At 33.0% G+C, this 18,651-nt stretch overlaps 2 protein-coding genes across 4 annotated transcripts in view; one reads left to right on the top strand and one right to left on the bottom strand.

Moving 5' to 3' along the window:
- Window positions 1–18,260, top strand: LOC134853108 (uncharacterized). The gene is made up of 6 exons (XM_063869052.1): window positions 1–1,079; window positions 13,256–13,852; window positions 14,088–14,204; window positions 14,652–15,749; window positions 17,397–17,602; window positions 17,720–18,260. Exons 1-6 carry the CDS (start codon window positions 194–196, stop codon window positions 18,113–18,115), a joined length of 3,300 nt encoding a protein of 1,099 aa, XP_063725122.1. The 5' UTR covers window positions 1–193; the 3' UTR covers window positions 18,116–18,260.
- LOC134853411 (serine/arginine repetitive matrix protein 1-like) overlaps window positions 1–18,651 on the bottom strand; it is a 458,950-nt gene that overhangs the window by 58,631 nt on the left and 381,668 nt on the right. The window lies entirely within an intron of this gene.

Genomic DNA, 18,651 nt, shown 5'->3' with positions numbered 1-18,651 from the left:
TTTAAGTCAAAATAGGTGAACGATAAAAAAAGCTGCTTTTTTGCAAAAAACTTACCATCTATGGCCTGAACTTCAGTCCATAGATGGTACATTTTTTCAGCTAATTTTAGTTCAAATTTTACTTCAGAAGCAGCCATTATTTTGAGTTTTTTGATTTGAAGCAGTTGCAAAAACAAATATTATTCTGCACAAAATGCGTCTATCTTCTCTGTTTATTTTGATTTTTGGTTCCAAATTATGTCTGTCCTCGTCACTAGAGGAGCCTTTTCTGTTGCCGTTTGGACCAGAACATGGCGACACTTTCAATACCAAATCGCTTGCAGGGTGTTCTGCACAACAAAACCTAAGCTATTCATTCCAGTTCGGCCAGGCTAATTACTCCAAGTTGTTTGTGTGCATGAATGGATACATGTCGCTTGATCAATCTGTCATAAAATATGATCCGGATGATATGGACGATTCAACAGTTCCATTGATCGTCCCATTCTTCAGTCTCATGCAGACTAATGACAATTTTTACGATAGAATGTGTGAGTTTGAAGACCACTACGTCGACAACTACTTCGAATTAGTCTGCTCACTTCGAAACAAGTGGAATCAAAATGGAACAAACGAGAGCTTTTCGTTAAGTTTTAATCAATACTTCGTCACAGACTTCGACATTCGAAACAGCGTAACCAGTTGGGTGGAGAAAACATTCTACAATAGCGTGTTTGACTTGCAGTACGACGACGAAGTAGCTCTGAAAGTTTTTGGAGAAGATACAACTAAATATGTAAACCTTGCTAACAATATCCTGAAACGAGAGATGAATGAATCTGATCGGCGCATAACTCAAGCACTGGTTCGCAGATCGATTCCTGATTTTCAAGCGGAGTGGGGTTACGTTGCCACTTGGTATAAGGTCGGCAGATACAGTAACAGGATTGACGCATTCAACAGCTTCCAAGTAATGATTGTTTGTGGATCTGCTTTGGGCTACAAGCGTTGTTTCTCCATTTTCGACTTCTTCGAGCTTCAGTGGGCTTCTTATTGGTGGCAAGTTAATTTCGCCAGAAGTGGCTTTGTGGATGGACATGGTCAGTAATATTTCTTCTTTTTGTCGGAATTTAGTATGTTGAATAATCGTAGAGTCCATTTACTGCAAAATAACTAACTTTAGAGAGTTGCTCTGCGCTTGTGTCAAAATTAAAGAATGCAAACTTGCTTCCTACTTATTCTTAACTTTACTTTCAAATTCAACTTTACTGTGCTTCAAACTTTGCAGTCCAGTAAACTTGAATTTGAAAGTAAAGTTAAGATGTCAGAAGCAAGTTTTCATGCTTTACTTTTGTCATGCTTCACTTAGAAAGAAAAGATAAAAACGACTGCATACGCATTAGATTTGGTTGTCTGTAAAACAACACTTGATCATTGCAGGTGCAGCAAATTGTGTAAATGCACTTTGGGTGAACAAAATTAAGCGCAAATTCAGGTTTTTACTCTCAAAAATGACTTCTTTTTATGTCCATTTTGGACAACATTTAATTTCAGCTAAACTTTTTCGTAGACTAAAAGCAAATGATCGCACTAGATATCCGCTATGAAACGATCAAATCGTTTAAAAGAATAACCAATAAACTCCGGGTCTGAAAGTGACAGTTTTCGTCTTCTGCCCTAAGTTTTTCAATCGGCATGAAAAAGTAAATAACAACCAAGTTTAGTTAAAGTTTTCACAATGATTATTTCCATTTTCTCGCTGAGAATGCTTCATGTCGAATTTTACTCCGCTTACTCGAGAAAGAATTCACTACGATGCATAACATAGTACAGATGAGGAAATCTGGCCTTTTCAGGCCCAGATTTTATCAGAAGGTCTTTGAAACCAAAATTAGATCATTTCATAGAGGGTAGCTTTGATCATTTGCACTTGGTCTATGTAAAAATTCAACTATGCTGAAAATCGAAGTTAATGGAGTCATAAATGGTCCTTAAAAACAATGCAACAAAGAAAGTAAAAACGCAAATTTGCGCTCAATTTTCTCCAATAGTATCCCAAACCAATTTTTTAGAATGATAAAATTGGGGATGTTAATCATTGCCTTAAGTAGTAGTTTCGCAGTTGTTTTTTTTTCACGCCTTAGGGAATTATTTTACTATCAGAGGGCCGCCAGGTCCAAGGTTAGGGACTCAATTGCCCGAATGCGTGAAAAAAAACAGTTGTGAAAATGCTAACAGTGTGAGTGTAAATAAACTTTTCACAGTAATTGGACGCACGCTGCAGGTTAATTAATTGGTCACTCAGCAAACTTCGCGTACCGATCTTTTCATGAACTGCGTATGAACGCATGCAAGTTGACTCCCGTACCTTACAAAAACTTGGAAACCAGATCTGAGCATCGTAAAATCTTGCCTATTTCAGATCTTGTCCAGACATGGTGCATGTTTCGTATGGACAACATTGGACATGTCTGAATCAGGACTGAGGCAGGTACGGATTCTACCACAAAAGCAGATCTGCTCAAAGTCTGATTCAGACCTGGGGCACACATGGGTCAGACCTGGTGCAGATCTGTTCAGATCTGACCCATATATGTTCCAGGTCTGAATCAGAACTTGAGCAGATCTGCTTTTGTGATAGAATCCATACCTGCCTCAGTCCTGATTCAGACATGTCCATGTCCAAACGAAACATGCACCATGTCTGGACAAGATCTGATAAAGGCAAGATTTTAAGATGCTCAGATCTGATTTCCAAGTTTTTGTTGGATAGATTTCCACTCACTAAAATTTCACAAAGACTCCGGGGCAGATCGATTCAAGGGTCTAAAAACAGTTTTGATCAATTTTTTACATCAGTCAAGGCATTACTTTCGAGAACATTATTTTATTCCATTTTACATTTTTCAATTTAAAAATACGTAGAAATATTTGTTTTCTAATTCATGTTAACCCTGCATATTGCAATTTATTGTTCAAAATCAAGCTTAAAAAATGAATTAGTTATCAGAATTTTGCATCATGATTGCTTTTGTTCTTTTGACAAATAAGGCAAGTTGCGGGTGTTTCTTGCAGATAAATAGACGGTATTTTGAATAGTTTTTTGTAATCCTTTCGCTTTGAAATGTTTCCATCTGAAAATGTAGAGAATAGAAGCCACACGTTGGCCAGAAAGAGACCATTTGATTAAAAATGACAAAACCTTTAATCGCCTAGCCTCAGTCTTAAGTTTGCAGCTTGTCTTGTTTGAAGGCTATGGCTCATTTCTAGCGTCAAATCTTTGGCATCAGTGTAAGTCAAAATGCGGGGAAGTGACAAATCACTTCACTCGCGAAGTTTATTTTAATATTTTTCAGAATAGTGCATAGTCAAATAAGGTATGCATTTCAATTCTATGTGTTATTTCACTTGTTATTTAATTCTATGTGTTATTTCAATTCTATGTGTTATTTAAACGGAGCCTTGCATCACTTGCTATGCAACGCAAGCATAGCATTCAATTAACATTTTAAATTTCTTAGAAGCCACACGGTGGCCAGTCAATAGGCAGAACGGTTTAGAGCAGAATGGGTCCAAGAGGAGAAAAACAGAAAAAAAATCAACTTTTATTAGCTAATCGGTAAATTAATTATCAGAAATGTCAATATGCTTGGAATAAAAGAAAAAAACTGAAAAAAAATTTTGTTTCGCAGGTTTTTATTTCTAGCCACCCGACTTTTCGTTCCAGAATTATTACAAACACATTATTCTAAAGCTCTACTTCTGTAGATTTTATTTCTATACGTGCTTTTCAAAAACTGAAAACAAGGACCTGATTTGTAAACGAGTTTTAGTGTTATTTGTTAAAATAACTATTTTCAATGATAAAAACAAGACACGTGACAAAAGTTGAGAACTCATTCGAAAATTTCAAAAATTTTTTTTTCAGATCTGATCATGTCTGATGCAGTTCAGGACAGATATGCAATCTCACAACAAATGGATTCACCCTGGGCATATCTGTATTTTTATTTTTTTTCTGTAACATTAAAATTTTTGTATCTTCCAGGTCTGAACATGTCTGATACAGTTCAGGACAGATATGCAATCTCACAACAAATGGATTAACCCTGGGCATATCTGTATTTTCATTTTATTTCTGTACGGGCTAAATAAACTCTCAATGCCACATTAAAGATAAAGGGTTTCAACTTAAAGTAAAGAGGAGAAAATTGTTCATCAAAGATATGCGTAATTAGTTTAATTCGTTCAATGCAATTAAACAGAAAAGGAAAGGTAGAAGTCAGTTTATACCTTTCTTCGGCCCATTTTGCCCAAATCACGTAACCTATAGCACTCCTTGTAATTTTATTTAAAAAAATACATTTAAATTATTATGGTCGTACGATTATGGTCCTATGTTTTGACACACAAAAGCAATTTTGAGGAAATTTGAAACTAAAGTATGTGCTACGCATGATTAGTCATTTTCCCTGAAAAATATACGTTTTTCTAATTTACTTCAATCAAATCATTGCAAGTTCTGAGAAATTCAGAACTCAATCCATGTTGTATTGAAGCCAGGTATCTCTGCCCCAAGACAGCTACGTAGAAGAGAAACTGGGTACTCGACAAAGTTTGAGTAATTCTTATACCAATTACAGTAATCCTGAGACCAGCTGTGTCGTACGGGTAAGTTGAAACTCGTTAAGTTAAAAACGTTAGTTGAAAATGGATAAAATTTATCAGTCGCCGCAGTGATGAGACTAAGTTAGATAGGTTAATAATTTTTAACACGTAATAATATAGGTTATAGGTTTTTCCATGCACTAAGATACGAGGTTTGAGATGGTAAGTTGGTTAGTTTCATCTGGTGAGTTTTTCGGCGCCCGAATTTCTCATGTATTAAGATATAGTATAGATTTAATAATGTATAAGCATATGCAATAGAACTTCCATGTATTACAATAAGGTATAATGTCTGTAATGTCTTAAGATGCAAAATTTCATTATTATGATAATAGATGTTAAGAAAAATGAGTTTTTGCGCATGGACGTCGTTCTTGGAAACTTTTCAAATTTTTGGAAAAATTTTTATAGCTCCTCGGAAAACGTTATAACATCAATGGTATTTGATATATAGAGTGTAAATTGATACCAAAAATTTTTTCAAATGGTATCGTGTTAGGACATCGAAACAAATAAATGACTGTGGTTTTTGCAAAAAAAAATCGAATTTTTTTTTCATTTTCTCTCAAATTTTTGAAAATTGATGAGATTTCATCGAATTTCAGCTAGAGCATGTGTCTATATTTTTCTGAATATCAAAAACAGAAAAATCAAGAAAACAACCATATTTTCAGAGAAAGTGAAAAAAATATATTCAATTTGCAATTTTATAATTATAAATGGTTTTCTGTACAGCTAAACATAAACTTAATTAAATTTTTCAAAAGATGAATAAGAGCAAACTAAGATAAAGTTTCCCGAGTTAAATTTATGGTTCAATTTTTGTTCGGATTTGTTTCTAATGATTAGCCCAAACTAATTTAAAAGAACTTTGTGTCTAATTTACTTCAATGAAATCATAAATCATTGCAAGTTCAGAAATTCCACAATTTACTTTCCTAAAATTCCACAGTTTACTGGTTTTTCTTTTGTGCTAGTACTAAATCGATTTGGGTGGTGGAAGTTATTTATGAGCATACAAGAATGTTGTTAAATTTTAACTAAGACCTCTTCATTAATGTTCATAATCTCTACTTTGCGAATACAACATAATGTATCATGAATTTTTTGTAGATAGAAAATTATTTTTTTTTAATGATTCTGCTTTCTAATTTTTAATGTCTCGCAATTTAACATAGTTTGCAAAAAACGTATAGTCAAAATTAAGGAACTCAGGGTAAAAATTGTATCAATTGAGCAAAAAATTAAAGGTAAAGGTAAAACCAGTACTACAAAACGACTAAATATTACTATGTAATTTAGAAAAACTTGCATTTAGCAAAAAAACTCTCTAATTTAGCAGCCATTGTGAATTTTTTCAACAAAAATACAATTTTGGTGACCATTATCTATCAGTATTTTCTTACAAAAAAAGTCTTAAAGTCTTTTTTTTTAATCTTGATTTTTGTCCGAAGTTTCTAAATAAGTGTTTAAGAGAGAGAGAAAGAGAGAGAGAGAGAGAGAGAGAGAGAGAGAAAGAATTGAAGCTAGTTGAAGCATCTAAATTATAATACATAAGGACATGTCACTGGTAAAAGTTAGAACCTATGGGCGTATTTTTACGTAAGTTCCATAAAACAAAATAAAAGCAAGTCTTTTTGATGTTAAATGATCTTTTTTTTTACTTTTTTTTCTTTAGTACTACTTTCTTAAAGGTTTGTTCATTGAAACACAATTAGAAATACGCAATGAAAACCTGTTTCTATATTCTGTTTTAGTTCTGTTTCACAAAATTTCTTTTTATGAACAAAAATAACTCATATCAGTTTTAAAAGAGTCTCGCTTTGAACTCTTTCATGACAAATATCATGGCAATTGATAATTTTAGATGTGTTTCTGCTTAAAATATCAGTTTTTAAATACTTCCAAGATAACACTATTTTTTTGAAAATTTTTCTACAACAGATTTTTAAGATTTTTTTCATAAAACTTTAAGTGAATGCAGGCTTTCAAAGCAGTTTTTTGAATTTTTTCATCTAGTAACTTTCAAAAGAACTTTTTTTTGTATGAAACTCAACGCTCAAAAGTTAAAATAGAGAAAAAACTGTATCCATGAACCGATTATCTCTAAATACAATATGGATCTATCCCATATATATTCTCTATACCTTTACATATTTTGTCAAATGATAGAAACGAAAATTCCCATCAGTTCTTAATAAGTTCCTACACTCGAAAGTATTCATGTTTGACTCTTTGTATGCTACAACTTCTAAACAAAATCGAGCAAAGCTTTTGATTGTTCGAGTTACTTAAATAAACCAGCTCAACTTCAATCTAATGTTTCCTATATACTTCAAGTTAGGTTTGTCTTAGTTTTCATTCAACATATTATCGTTCAAAATATTATGATTCAACATACTATTTAACAACATATTTTAACAAAATTGTTTGAAATCAATGAAAATCAAAAGAAAATTGATGAGTCTCAAGGCATAAGTATCCAATTATCTGCTTGAAAAGCACGCTACTCTAAAAACTTATTGAAATATACTAAAGTTGTAAGAGTATAAAAGTGATACCAAAACTGTTCAATTAGTCGATTTTCATGAATATAAGTTTTCCTCTTTACAAATTTCTCAGAAAGTATTAGATAGGTTTCCACTCATTAGGCTATAGCATACAATTTAAGAAAAAAAACATAACACAACAGAGTCCCCATAAGTCTGTTACCTTTGCACTCGCTACTGTGGATGAAGAAATTTTTGATCAGTTTCCATTGAAAGTTTCAAGACAATTTGAGTTCTATTGTTATTTGCGTACGCTTTTCCGTCAGTTAAATTCTTTGAACAACAGCAAAAGGTCTAATTGGATCACCTTGTTGATTGTGAAAATAACTTCGACAGGAATCATTATAGTGGTTGGAACGCTTCTTCTTGATATGAAATTGAGTTTCTCGCTGCTTTTTGTATGAAAATATGAACATAACAATCAGGACACTTCAAAACTCCAAAGGTTTTAAGAACTTTTGATGCACTTTGACGACGGTAATTTTTGCCATTTAAGACATGCTGCTCTCTCAAATCCATTCAGTGACGACATCAGAAAAAAAAAGAACTTACAATAGCTTCATGAAATGGGAGTTTTAGAAAAACCCTAAACTCTTATGGGAGATTTACAGCTACTTTGAAGTTTTCAGAAAAATGAAAGAAAATAAACAAAAATTGTAATGTTCTGACTGATTAGTTTCAAGCTAGAGAAAATCATTCTGAATTGAACTCCGTTTGGTGTAGCCAAAAAAGTGAATCAATCAGAATCGATCTTTTAATTGGTATGGTTTTTCAACAATTTTGATACCAACTAAACAGAATCGAGATTTATATAAAATGGAAGTTTCACCCAATTTGATAGTAACTAATCATAATCAGTTAATGTTTTAATGGGTTCTGATCCATTTTGATATCAATCAATCGGAAAGGATCATTACTTATAATCGAGCCTCTATCAGTTTTGATATCAACCAATCAGAGTCGAGATTTACTTATAAGGTTTTTAGAAATTCTGATGTCAATCGACCAGAATCAAGCGTTAATTTTAGTAGATTTTTGATATAACTTGTTATCAACCAGTTAGTGCCACGCTTTACTTATAACGGATATTTTTCCCTTTTTTTTAATCTGTCAAAAGGAACAAACTAAAAACATTTTCATTTTCTTTTTAGAAAAGAAAAATGACTAAGCATACAGAGTTTGAACAAATCAATCGCACTGAACTAATCAAATTTTTATAAAAATTCACAAATAACTTTTTTATTTGACACCACGAAAATCTGGATAAAGAAGACTTTGAACTAAAAGTTTTTATTTCACGCCTTCGTTACTCACCTTAAAACTTTTTCTGAGTTCTTTTTTTTGATCGGTGAAAATAAAAACCAAGATAGTTTTCCATTTTTTCTAGATATACTGTAACTTTTTCAACAGGAAAACTTTTAACTTCGGATAATCGATCGAAATACGCTCTAAAATTTTGAGAATTTGTATCAGAATTCAAATCAAAATTGCAATCCAACTGATTTTTCTTTAATTTCGCTTTCCATTTGCTTTTCTAGTTTGTTAAATACTAGTCGATCAGTCAACCCGAGCCAAATTTTGTCTATAAAAACTTTCATCTAATATCTGGCGCTTTTTTTTGTTTTTTTTTGCAAATTTCAACATCTTTTTTAAAAAATGTATTGATTTAATATTGTTACTAAATAGCGAAGAATCAAAACGCTCTCCATTAATGCCATAACTCCATCACTTTTGTACTCTTTTTCTAGCAATTTAGTTGTAAAATCTGAAGAAATTCCCATTTTAGACCTTAAGAAGAGTTTTTCACAGAAACTTTTTTTGTCACCTAAATTCAATTTTAAAACAAAATAAAAATACCAGTGCAGAATCTTCTTGAAATTTATTTTCAGAGATTTTTTTCGACTTTCAACTATTTTCGTAGAACCGGTTACAATAATTTTTATTGTTTTACCTTTATCTATCAAGTGCTGCGTTTCTAAGAATTTCAAGTAACCAATCAAAATATCAAAAGATGGAAACTTTTTTGTATAACAACGACTGAAATTCAAAAATTCAATGAATAATTTGATCAGAAAGGTATTGTGTTGCATTTGTGAAACTCATATTTCGAAAATTTTAACAAAATAATTGTTTTTTTTTGGAATGTTGTCTAAATCAGACAAATATTACTCGAATTGATAATAGAAAAGCAATTAAATCTCAATAGAATCTTCTATGAGGTTTTTACGTCACGGGTTTCAATATGATCACTTGTTTTGTCAATATTCTTCTGTACAATCTCTCGTTTTCTAAATCTTAATGTTTATTTCAGTCAGAAAAATGCTTTTGAGGGAAGAAAAATTTAGTTAAAAAACACAAAAAGAAATAGAAAAAAAAAATTTTTAACTTATTTTTACAGTTCAAAAAGCAAAACTTGGCAAAATTCTCTAAATTTGTTCAAAAAAGAGTTGAAATATGCAACTTGTTTCATTGCTTCATTCTTTTTTTGCAGTGAAGAGTAGAATCTGAACATAAAAAGACTTGTTAACATTGTAGTTTTTGATCATGAAATAAACTTGTTTTTGTAGTGTAATTTGGCATGCTGGTTTGAATTTTGTACAAGTTTATTGGTTCTATTTTTGTACAAAAACAGATTTTACTCAAGTTTTGTTACATTATGCGGAAAATATTCAATCAGCTTAGTCGAGCAGTTCAACATAATTTACAAAAAAAAGAGCCGAAAAATGTTTATGAAGGCAAAAAAGCTAGTCATTCGAAATATTCAAGGGGCATTGTCTAAGTTCTAATCAAAAACTTGCTTCCACACCATTGCTTGGCTCAGCAATCTTGGACAAAATTTGAAAAAATCGAAACTTATAAATTGAATCTGAAAAAATCAAAATTATTGCTTGTGTTATTGATATTATTGGTTCTGTACATAGCGATTATGTAAAATTTCTGATAGAATAAAGAACCGACTTTAAGAAATTTTTGTCTTAATAGTATTTATTGTTACATTTTCAATGAATATGAAAGTTTTTAGAATATTTTAAGTGGAAATGAGAAAAAAAATCAGTTTTACAAAAAAACTTGGAAATTTAAAATGTGTGTGAAGACAAAACTATTTCTACTTGAATCAAAGTTTAAGTTCATTTTCAAGCTCGTTTCCACTTTCTTCTTCTTGTTAAAAGAAGAAAGTGAAACATTTCTTGAAACATATAAAAAAACCGCTTTATTTCTTGAATGTATCTTACACATAGCTGCTGGTTTTCTACTTCTCTGATGGTTTTGCTATCGACTTCTAAAAATTATATAATAATTTGCTCACTAGACTGGCAGACTTTAATAAATTTGAGAATCTTGATAGGTTTTTAACCAATTCCAAACTGAATGAAGCAACTCATTTGTTCTATTGTTATTGGCTTTAATTTCTGAGACAAATTTCTGTTTCTTCTAAAAATTTTATTCTTTTACTTAATGGTTGATGAGTTGAAAATAACTGAACCATATCAACTTTGCAAACTAAAAGAAATACATTTTTATCAGCTGGATCTAACTAAAAAACTAAAATATCAGCAGGTTTTTTTAACGTTTCAATCAACTAAGAGTGTAAAAATTATCTGAGTTTATTCAAAAGATTGTCATCAATTTTGTGATTGTGACAAATTTAGAAAGTTTTGTAAAATTGGACAGGTTGATTTTTATTCAGTCAAACTTTTACAGGTTATGATTTTTTTTGTTGAACTGAAAAAATTTGTTAGAATTATTCAAAAACGAATGAAGTATTTTTTAAGTACTACACCTAATTTGCTACTACTTCTTTAAAATCATAACATTTCATTTTAGATCTCAAAAAATATAGAATAATATCTGAAATCCGCAAATCATTTTGATGAAATGAAGTGACAGTTTTTTTTGTTATAGATTTGTGAATTTGATCAAGTCAATTTTTCATTGAAAAACACAAAAAGGATAATCTACAAGTTTTCTCTTAAAGCATTACAAAAATATGCAAAATATTCAAGAAAATGTGATCTTTTGTGAATAGATGCGAGAATCAATTCAACTTTTCAAGGACTCAAAAAAAGAATAAGAAAAACTAGCATAAGCCAATGATTAATTACAGACGAGTTCTTGACAAAGCTATCAATTTGAAGTCGACAAATAGTGGTTTCAAAATCACCAACTTTTTAGTCGGAACATATCAACAAACTAAAAAAAGGACTCAATTAGTTTTACCCAAAAAATTTCCAATGATGGAATCCGGACTAAACCATAGAACATGTAAATCTAATGAGTAAAATGTAGTAAAATTCCATACAATGAAGTCATTTACATTTTTTGTTTGGAACCCAGTTTTCTTTTTTCTGAAAATCATTATTTTATCTTTAGAGTTTCAATTACATTTCAGACAGTTTCAACAAAATTTCAGTTGGTTAGAACTCTTGTTAAAAAATATCTTAATGCGTAGCATCTTTTATGTTGGGGATCCTAAATTTTGTTGTATTGGCAAATTTGGGCGCCGAAACACTCGTTAATTAAATTTACCTACTTATACCATCTCAAACTTCGTTTCAACACCTCAAACCTACCTTAATACATGGGAAATCATATTCCCCATCTTAACACATAGCCTGCTCCGGTTGGTTTTCCAGATTATTACTGGCAATCATGGGTCTAATTTTGGCGATCATACGCAACTATGTGAATTTTGTAACCCAATGAAAATACCGACCCCTTGAGTGCAGATGGAAAACAAAGAAAACACTAAAATTACTGTGCCGACATATCCGCTCCCAAAAATTGTTCCAATTTATTTTGAGGCATATGATGGTCAAGTTATTTTCATATACGACTCAAATTAAATCGATTTCTATTTGATATTGGCTGTTGGGAGAGAAAAACAAACTAAAATTCAAATATTAATCTATCAAATAAATGTCCGATAATATTTAAACGGGAGTCAGAACCTTCAAGGCCTCGGTACATTCTGTCTTGTTAAACATTCAACGTTCCCTTAGGCAAATATGAACGCTTTAACTGGTAATTAGCTTCCGTCTTGATACTGTACGCTGTTGTTCCAAAAAATTCAACTATGTAATACAAACAAAAATTTTTTGTTAGTTTTTTTTTGTGATTCAGTGAGGGTATTATAGGTCCAAAAATTGTTTTGACCAGCCTAAACAGTTGCCAAATAGCTGTGTTTATTCGAAAACAACCATTCAATTTCTAATAAGCTTTGTTGAATATTGAGCAACTCAAATTTTTTGTTTTGTGACATTTTCAGACCTGATTTTTAAGTTCTTTAAAATAAAATGACAAAACTTCTTTAACAAGCGAAGACAGCAATTGTTATTTTGATGTGAACAGTTTTACGTGAAAAATAACAAACCTGAAACAAGACTGCTCGTATCACGGCGAAGCCCTGAATGTTCCGACTGCCTTTTAAGGTTTATGGAGCAGTAATAACATTTAAAAAATTAGATGAAATAAAATAAAATAATTTTTTTTTCTAAAATTTGAATTTTTTAAATGAAAATCATCCCCCCTCACGCCATATAAAGTACAAAAGGATAGATTTCGTTCCATGTAACAAATCAATTGTGGCAAATTAGCTCCGTTCAACCAATTTGGAACAGTTTCTAAGACGGATTAAATCTCCGCTTACGCGTTAATAGCTCGAATTATATCGCGCGTTTATTGTCCCAAATTGGCCAAAATGGCCTAAATGGCAACCTTTAAACCCTCATAACTTTAGGAAAAAAGATCGCAGGTGAAATACTTTTTTTCAATTTTAAGCTCAGGACAACAATACCTTTTGAATGATATAAAAAAAATTCCGTCAAAAATGGGTAGTTAAAAAGTCGAAATTTGTCCGAAGAAAAAAAAACCCACCCGAGCACAAATATTCCGTTACTTTCGTATCGAAAGTCGGAACAATGACGGATAGCTTACTTAAATGTAGTAACACAACAATGTATGATCTAACACAGCAACTATATGAGAGATTTTATGTATGAATGATTTCCAAATTTATAGCGTAAATATATTTGCAAAATTACAGCGTAACTGTTTTTTAGGATCGGTGATTGATCTTCCATTTTCCGGAACAGCCGAAGTCGAAAACCTCTGGGCCTATTCAAACATAGACCATGATGAGCACTACGGTATTTGGATATTTGAACTTAATCAAGTTCCCAACGACGGTCGGCCTTTTGTGTTTACCGCACACAAATCGGTCGCAGGTGGCTCGGATTTAGCTACTATAAACTGCTTTGGCCCAATTGAACCCGAAATTGCGAATAAGTCAGTGCGAACCAAGTTTTCAATTTCAAACTGCTACTTGCCAAAGAACAGTAAAATTAAGTTGGAGATTGATGGGACTAGCGAAAGCGGTCTCCTGCAAGAGTATGTAGTCACACATAACCCTGAAAATTCTTCAGTTCAAGCTGAAATTACTTGGCATTCTGCCGGGCCCTCTGTGATATCCATAAACATTGATGGAATAACAATTCCAGGACGCTTTCCTGTCTTTTTCGTGGAACCATCGGTACTTGACAGTGTACACGAAATATCAATCAGTGCGGACGAACTAATGCAAGTGATCACTTTGGATTTCAGTCAGTGCGGGTCAACCAATCGTAACGTTACCGGAACCTTCATAAAAGACCAACCAGGTATGTTAATGAGCATCGCATTTTCGATGTAATTTACGTTAGATAAAGGCCAGATAGTTCTCGGTAGATGATATTGTTTTTTAAAAATCTCTAAGAAAATTAATTCACATTTTTATTACACTTCCATTGAGAGCGAATACAGTATTTATTTTCTAATAGAGAATTAGATATTTATTGAATATGACTTCTTACCTTTCTATCAATTCTTTAAAATAAGCGTCGGTATGTGTTTTAGGCACAGAGGTGTCCGTTACAACGATTAAGCTTGAAATCCCCGAGGATTCGTCCATTGTAACCCACGAAATAGAAGACGACGGCTTCGGCGGAACAATACAGTTTCGCACTGATGACGGTAAAACCTAAAACTTTCTTTAACAAAAAAAAAAACAGTTTAAACATGATACAGAAATTATAGAATTGACTAGAGATTGAAAACAGAGGATGATTCTTTACGCGAAACTTTTTTTTCATTAAATTTAAGTTGTTGATTTGATCGCGAGATGTGAAATTGTATCTTTTTGTTGTTGTGGAAAAAAAATAGTTTCAGCATCAATGATTCAAAAATTTGAATTTTGCTCTAATCACATCTCTCAGCTAATGCAAAAGACAAGAAAAAAAAATTGAAATGCCGAGTCTGTTTAAAAACTATAACTGGGCAGTAATTTGAAACATCACTTTTTAACAAGAACAAACAATTTTTTTTTCATGAATTCAGCAATTAAAAAAGGTTTCAAAAATAAAAACTGATTTCAATATAAATCAATGTAAGACGCTGAAGACATTTTAACATTTGTTCAAGGTCGTTGCTATTCCATACCCATCGAAAGACAGCGAGGTACTTCTGCCAGCAGTTGTACCGATTGGGACCGTTCTGAATCCGAAAACGACTACACTGTTTGCGAAAAAGACATCGCAAAATGGCATGGTTGTCCAAGACAAACTAATGGCAGTCAAATTATGGCTAATGATTCATTCTGGGCCGATTTGGAAGCATCCGGGCAGCTAATGAATGGCTGGGAATACGACATCTGCTGTGGAAAAAATCAAGACGAAATTCGTGAAAAATTGAATCTGGTTCACTACTGCTCAAAACAAGAGTGCACCTACAACCCTGGGGCAGATTTTTGCATCAGGTCTCCGCGATTGGCTTGTAGAGCAACTATTGGCGGCAAGAAGAAGCCTCTTTTGGTTTCTAATCAGTGCTGTTACGCTAGCGGTACGCTCCTAACTGACGCAAACCCATACTCAGCGGGAAGAATGCATTTGGAGGTTAATTCTATGGACAATCTGCCAGGTCACTACTGGAATGATTTGTACCCATACTCCCAATGTTGCACTGGAACACCTCCAAACAGTGCAAATTGTCTGGACATATTTAAGAAGCATAGAAAAACAATAATCGGCAACTACATGCCAAGAAACTTCAGAATTAATCGGGGCGATCCTGATATTCAAACTGTTGACGGCAGAAGTTATCCTTTCATGGGTATCGGTGTTTACACAATGATCAAAACTTGGCACGAGAATCCGACTATAATTCAAGCAAGCATGCGGAAGATGGAAAGAGGTACAGTGTTTTCTGGTATTGTCGCCAAGCACAAAAACTCCAATTTTCAATGTCATATTCACGAAAACGGAAACTTCATTCTTGCGGTTAATGGGCAGATTCGAGAGCGTGGTCTTTTAAATGAGTACATTTTGGGTGATATTCTTGTTCAAGAACAAAACAGTCAGAACATCGTAATTACATTTCTGGACACCAACCTAGTTGTTCGTGTGACAGTGGTCAACAACCTCCTAAACCTGATGATTGCTGTACCGCCTTCTTTCAAATTCAACTCAACTGGATTGATGGGTTTTTTCGATGGAGACATGCACAATGACTTCCAAGCATTCAGTTAGTTCCTTGGGATTTGAAATATATGCGTTTTTTTAACATAGCTTTTTGTGGTTTTAGTTTTGTTTAGACCATTCAAATTAGGGAGAACCTCGAATTCGAGTGTTTTAGTTTGTTTATCCACGCAAAATCAGGTCTCACAATTAATCATCGTTTAATTTACTTTTATTCCAGTAAAATTAATTTTAGTGCCTTTTTTGAATGATTTTTTTGTTTTATGATTTTTTTGTTCTGTTTTTTTTTGTAAACGTAAAGAAATAAACGTTTCAACCCCTAATTTTTACTTTGACAAAAATTGTTGACAAATTTGCCTATTTGACTTTCATTTAGGGCTAAGATCTAGGATTTTTTTCTAGGGGAGCGGTGGTGAAGTGGTTAAGTCTCCGTCTCTCAATCGAAAGGTCGGATGTTAAAGGCCCACCATGATCCATGCTCGTTGCTTGAGGGTGAAGCAACATTACCCAGCCCAGAAAAATAACCAAAAAAATTTGCATGTAGTTCTTAAACAGGGACACAACGGCGGTTCGCCGTGATGAGCGGTACAGTTCTTGTGTTGGTCCTTTCCCCCGTGGATAAATGGTCTTAACTCTTAAATGTTCATATCCTTTATTCAGAATGTTCTGGGCCGAACATTCTGCGCTACTCGCACAGCAATCGGCTATCCTTGTTTGTTTAGTAGCTACTCTTTTACTTTGTTTCCCACGAAAATCCAAGCATCATTACGGATAGCCTCTTGCTGTGCAAGAAGCACAGAAATTTTTGACCACATTTAACTAAAAAAAAACAGACCAATAATTTTCCAAACGAAAATTCAAATTTTGTTTTTCGAACTATTTCGAAATTTTATGTTTCACATTTTGCTCAACTAACTGTTATCTTTTTATAAATGCTGACTGATGTAGATTTAAAACTGCAAGAATAAAAATTAAGAAATAACAACTATAGCTAGAATCACGTTTAACACCAAGTCTCGCTCTCTCGAAATAAGGCTGAAAGGCAAAACTTTCAGACCGGTTTTTCTTGGCACTTCGATTTTTTTTCAGCTTTCACTGTCATTTGCCTCTTATTTTAAAGGGCTTTAATTCGACTCAAAGGAATTTAATTTGATATACAATTTGACCCGTACTGATGATTATTTGTGGTGCCTGATTTTGCGTGGAAAACAAAAAACTAAAACACAGCCGACGACAAAGTTCCTCCCCGCACTTAGTAGTTCGAACATCAAACCAAACATCAGTTGAGTTTGAGTAAGTTGTATATTAAAGGCCTCTAAGCCGTGATTTGATCGATATTTTCAAATTTCCAAAAAATATTCTGAGAGTAATATAAACAAGTTTGGTTTTTTATTCCGAACCACATTTTTACTTTAGTTTTTAGACCAAATCAAAGAAACACTCATCAATTATATTCAGTAATTTGGATTTTAAAATTAAAAATTAAATCAGTACTTAATAATAAAACCCTTACTATATTATCCGAGCTACCTTTTAGTAGCTCCCACTAACACAAGATGAAAAATGGCAAAATTAATTGCACAGTACTAATTAGTCTTGTTCTAAGTTTGGGATTGAACATACACTTAAGACACGTTTAGATCTACTTCCAATGAAGGACTCTTTTTATTGCAGATATCTCAATTTGTTTTAGATGGAACAACTTATGATCCCGAAACCGACCTACAGATACTCCATTGGCACTTTGGAGAGTCCTGGAAAGTTTCACGCGGAGATTGGCTATTTTCAGTGCCTGAAATTCGTGTTTTGATTGAGCGAGAAATTGAACGGTCGAGCAATTTCGAACCTTCATATGAAATTGAGTTTGCAGATGAAAATCTTGAACAACAGGCTGCTCAGGTAATTCTGTCATTTGCATCAATCAAGAAATCAAGACATATTTTCTAATTTCAAGCGAACATTATTCTTTAACAAAGAATTAAAAATCAAACATTATAAATGTTCATAAATGTTTAGGTATGCAAAAATGACACGGCATGTATTCGCGATGTCTCCCTAGTAGGAGACATCGGCATAGCTGACGCGTTCCTCGTTATCGAAGAAAACATTCTAAGTGCAGAAATTTCATCCGAGATTTATGACATAAACGAGAAATTCTTCTTTGAAGAAATCACTGTCGTACCAGAAGAGCAGACAACTTCTCCTGAACTGAAACCGAATACAAGCAACAACAACAATAAAGACGAAAGCAGACCATGGATTTTCATTATTATCGCACTCATTTGTTTTTTCATTGCAGTGATAGTTATTATCACTTTGATAGGTTTTCGATATCTCAAACCTGTCAACAAGTTTGAATTGCCAAAAACACCTGCAGATGCGTGCCTGAACGATGTCAGTTCGGAGCGTTGAAAAAATTGAACTCAAACTACAAAAACGTCAACTTCAAAAAGAAACTAAAAACTTTTCTAATTATTACATCGGATTTCCGCACAAAAATTTGTACATAGATGCATGTATGCTGTATTATAACGCTTTCATAAATATATATAGTTTTTTTCCGTCAAATAACTAGCCATCATAAATATATCGCAATAGACGGAAGAGCTAAACAAACATTAAACAAGCGAAGCTGTGATTCGCAAACACTTGCGAGATCATGACCAAAAAGCAGCTCTATAAAGTGAAATAAGAAAAAGTAGAAATAAGCCTCGAATTAGCAAAAACTCGGCTACGTTTCGGATTCGAATCTGCAACCTAGCAAATTTGAGTCTTATGCACTAACCACTCATCCACGGATGGTTAAAATCCCCAAAAGCTAGCCACCAATAAGGTAGCTACATATGCTAATAAATTGCCAACTCGATGCAGCAAAAGTAGCACCAAATACAGAAAGACACAATTTTGCAGGTAAAAAGTTAGAAAGCATAACGCCATATTATGTATAT

The sequence above is a fragment of the Symsagittifera roscoffensis genome, chromosome 8, assembly GCF_963678635.1.
Source record: "Symsagittifera roscoffensis chromosome 8, txSymRosc1.1, whole genome shotgun sequence".
Taxonomy (NCBI): Eukaryota; Metazoa; Xenacoelomorpha; order Acoela; family Convolutidae; genus Symsagittifera; species Symsagittifera roscoffensis.
This window is presented reverse-complemented; position numbering and strand designations above follow the sequence as displayed.

Excerpts from the sequence above, each read along its gene's own strand:
- LOC134853108 (XM_063869052.1), top strand. The coding sequence starts at position 194 with ATGCGTCTATCTTCTCTGTTTATTTTGATTTTTGGTTCCAAATTATGT. Across the intron at positions 14,205-14,651 it reads ACAGTTTCGCACTGATGACG|GTCGTTGCTATTCCATACCC; the intron begins GTAAAACCTAAA and ends CATTTGTTCAAG. Across the intron at positions 17,603-17,719 it reads TTGAACAACAGGCTGCTCAG|GTATGCAAAAATGACACGGC; the intron begins GTAATTCTGTCA and ends ATAAATGTTTAG.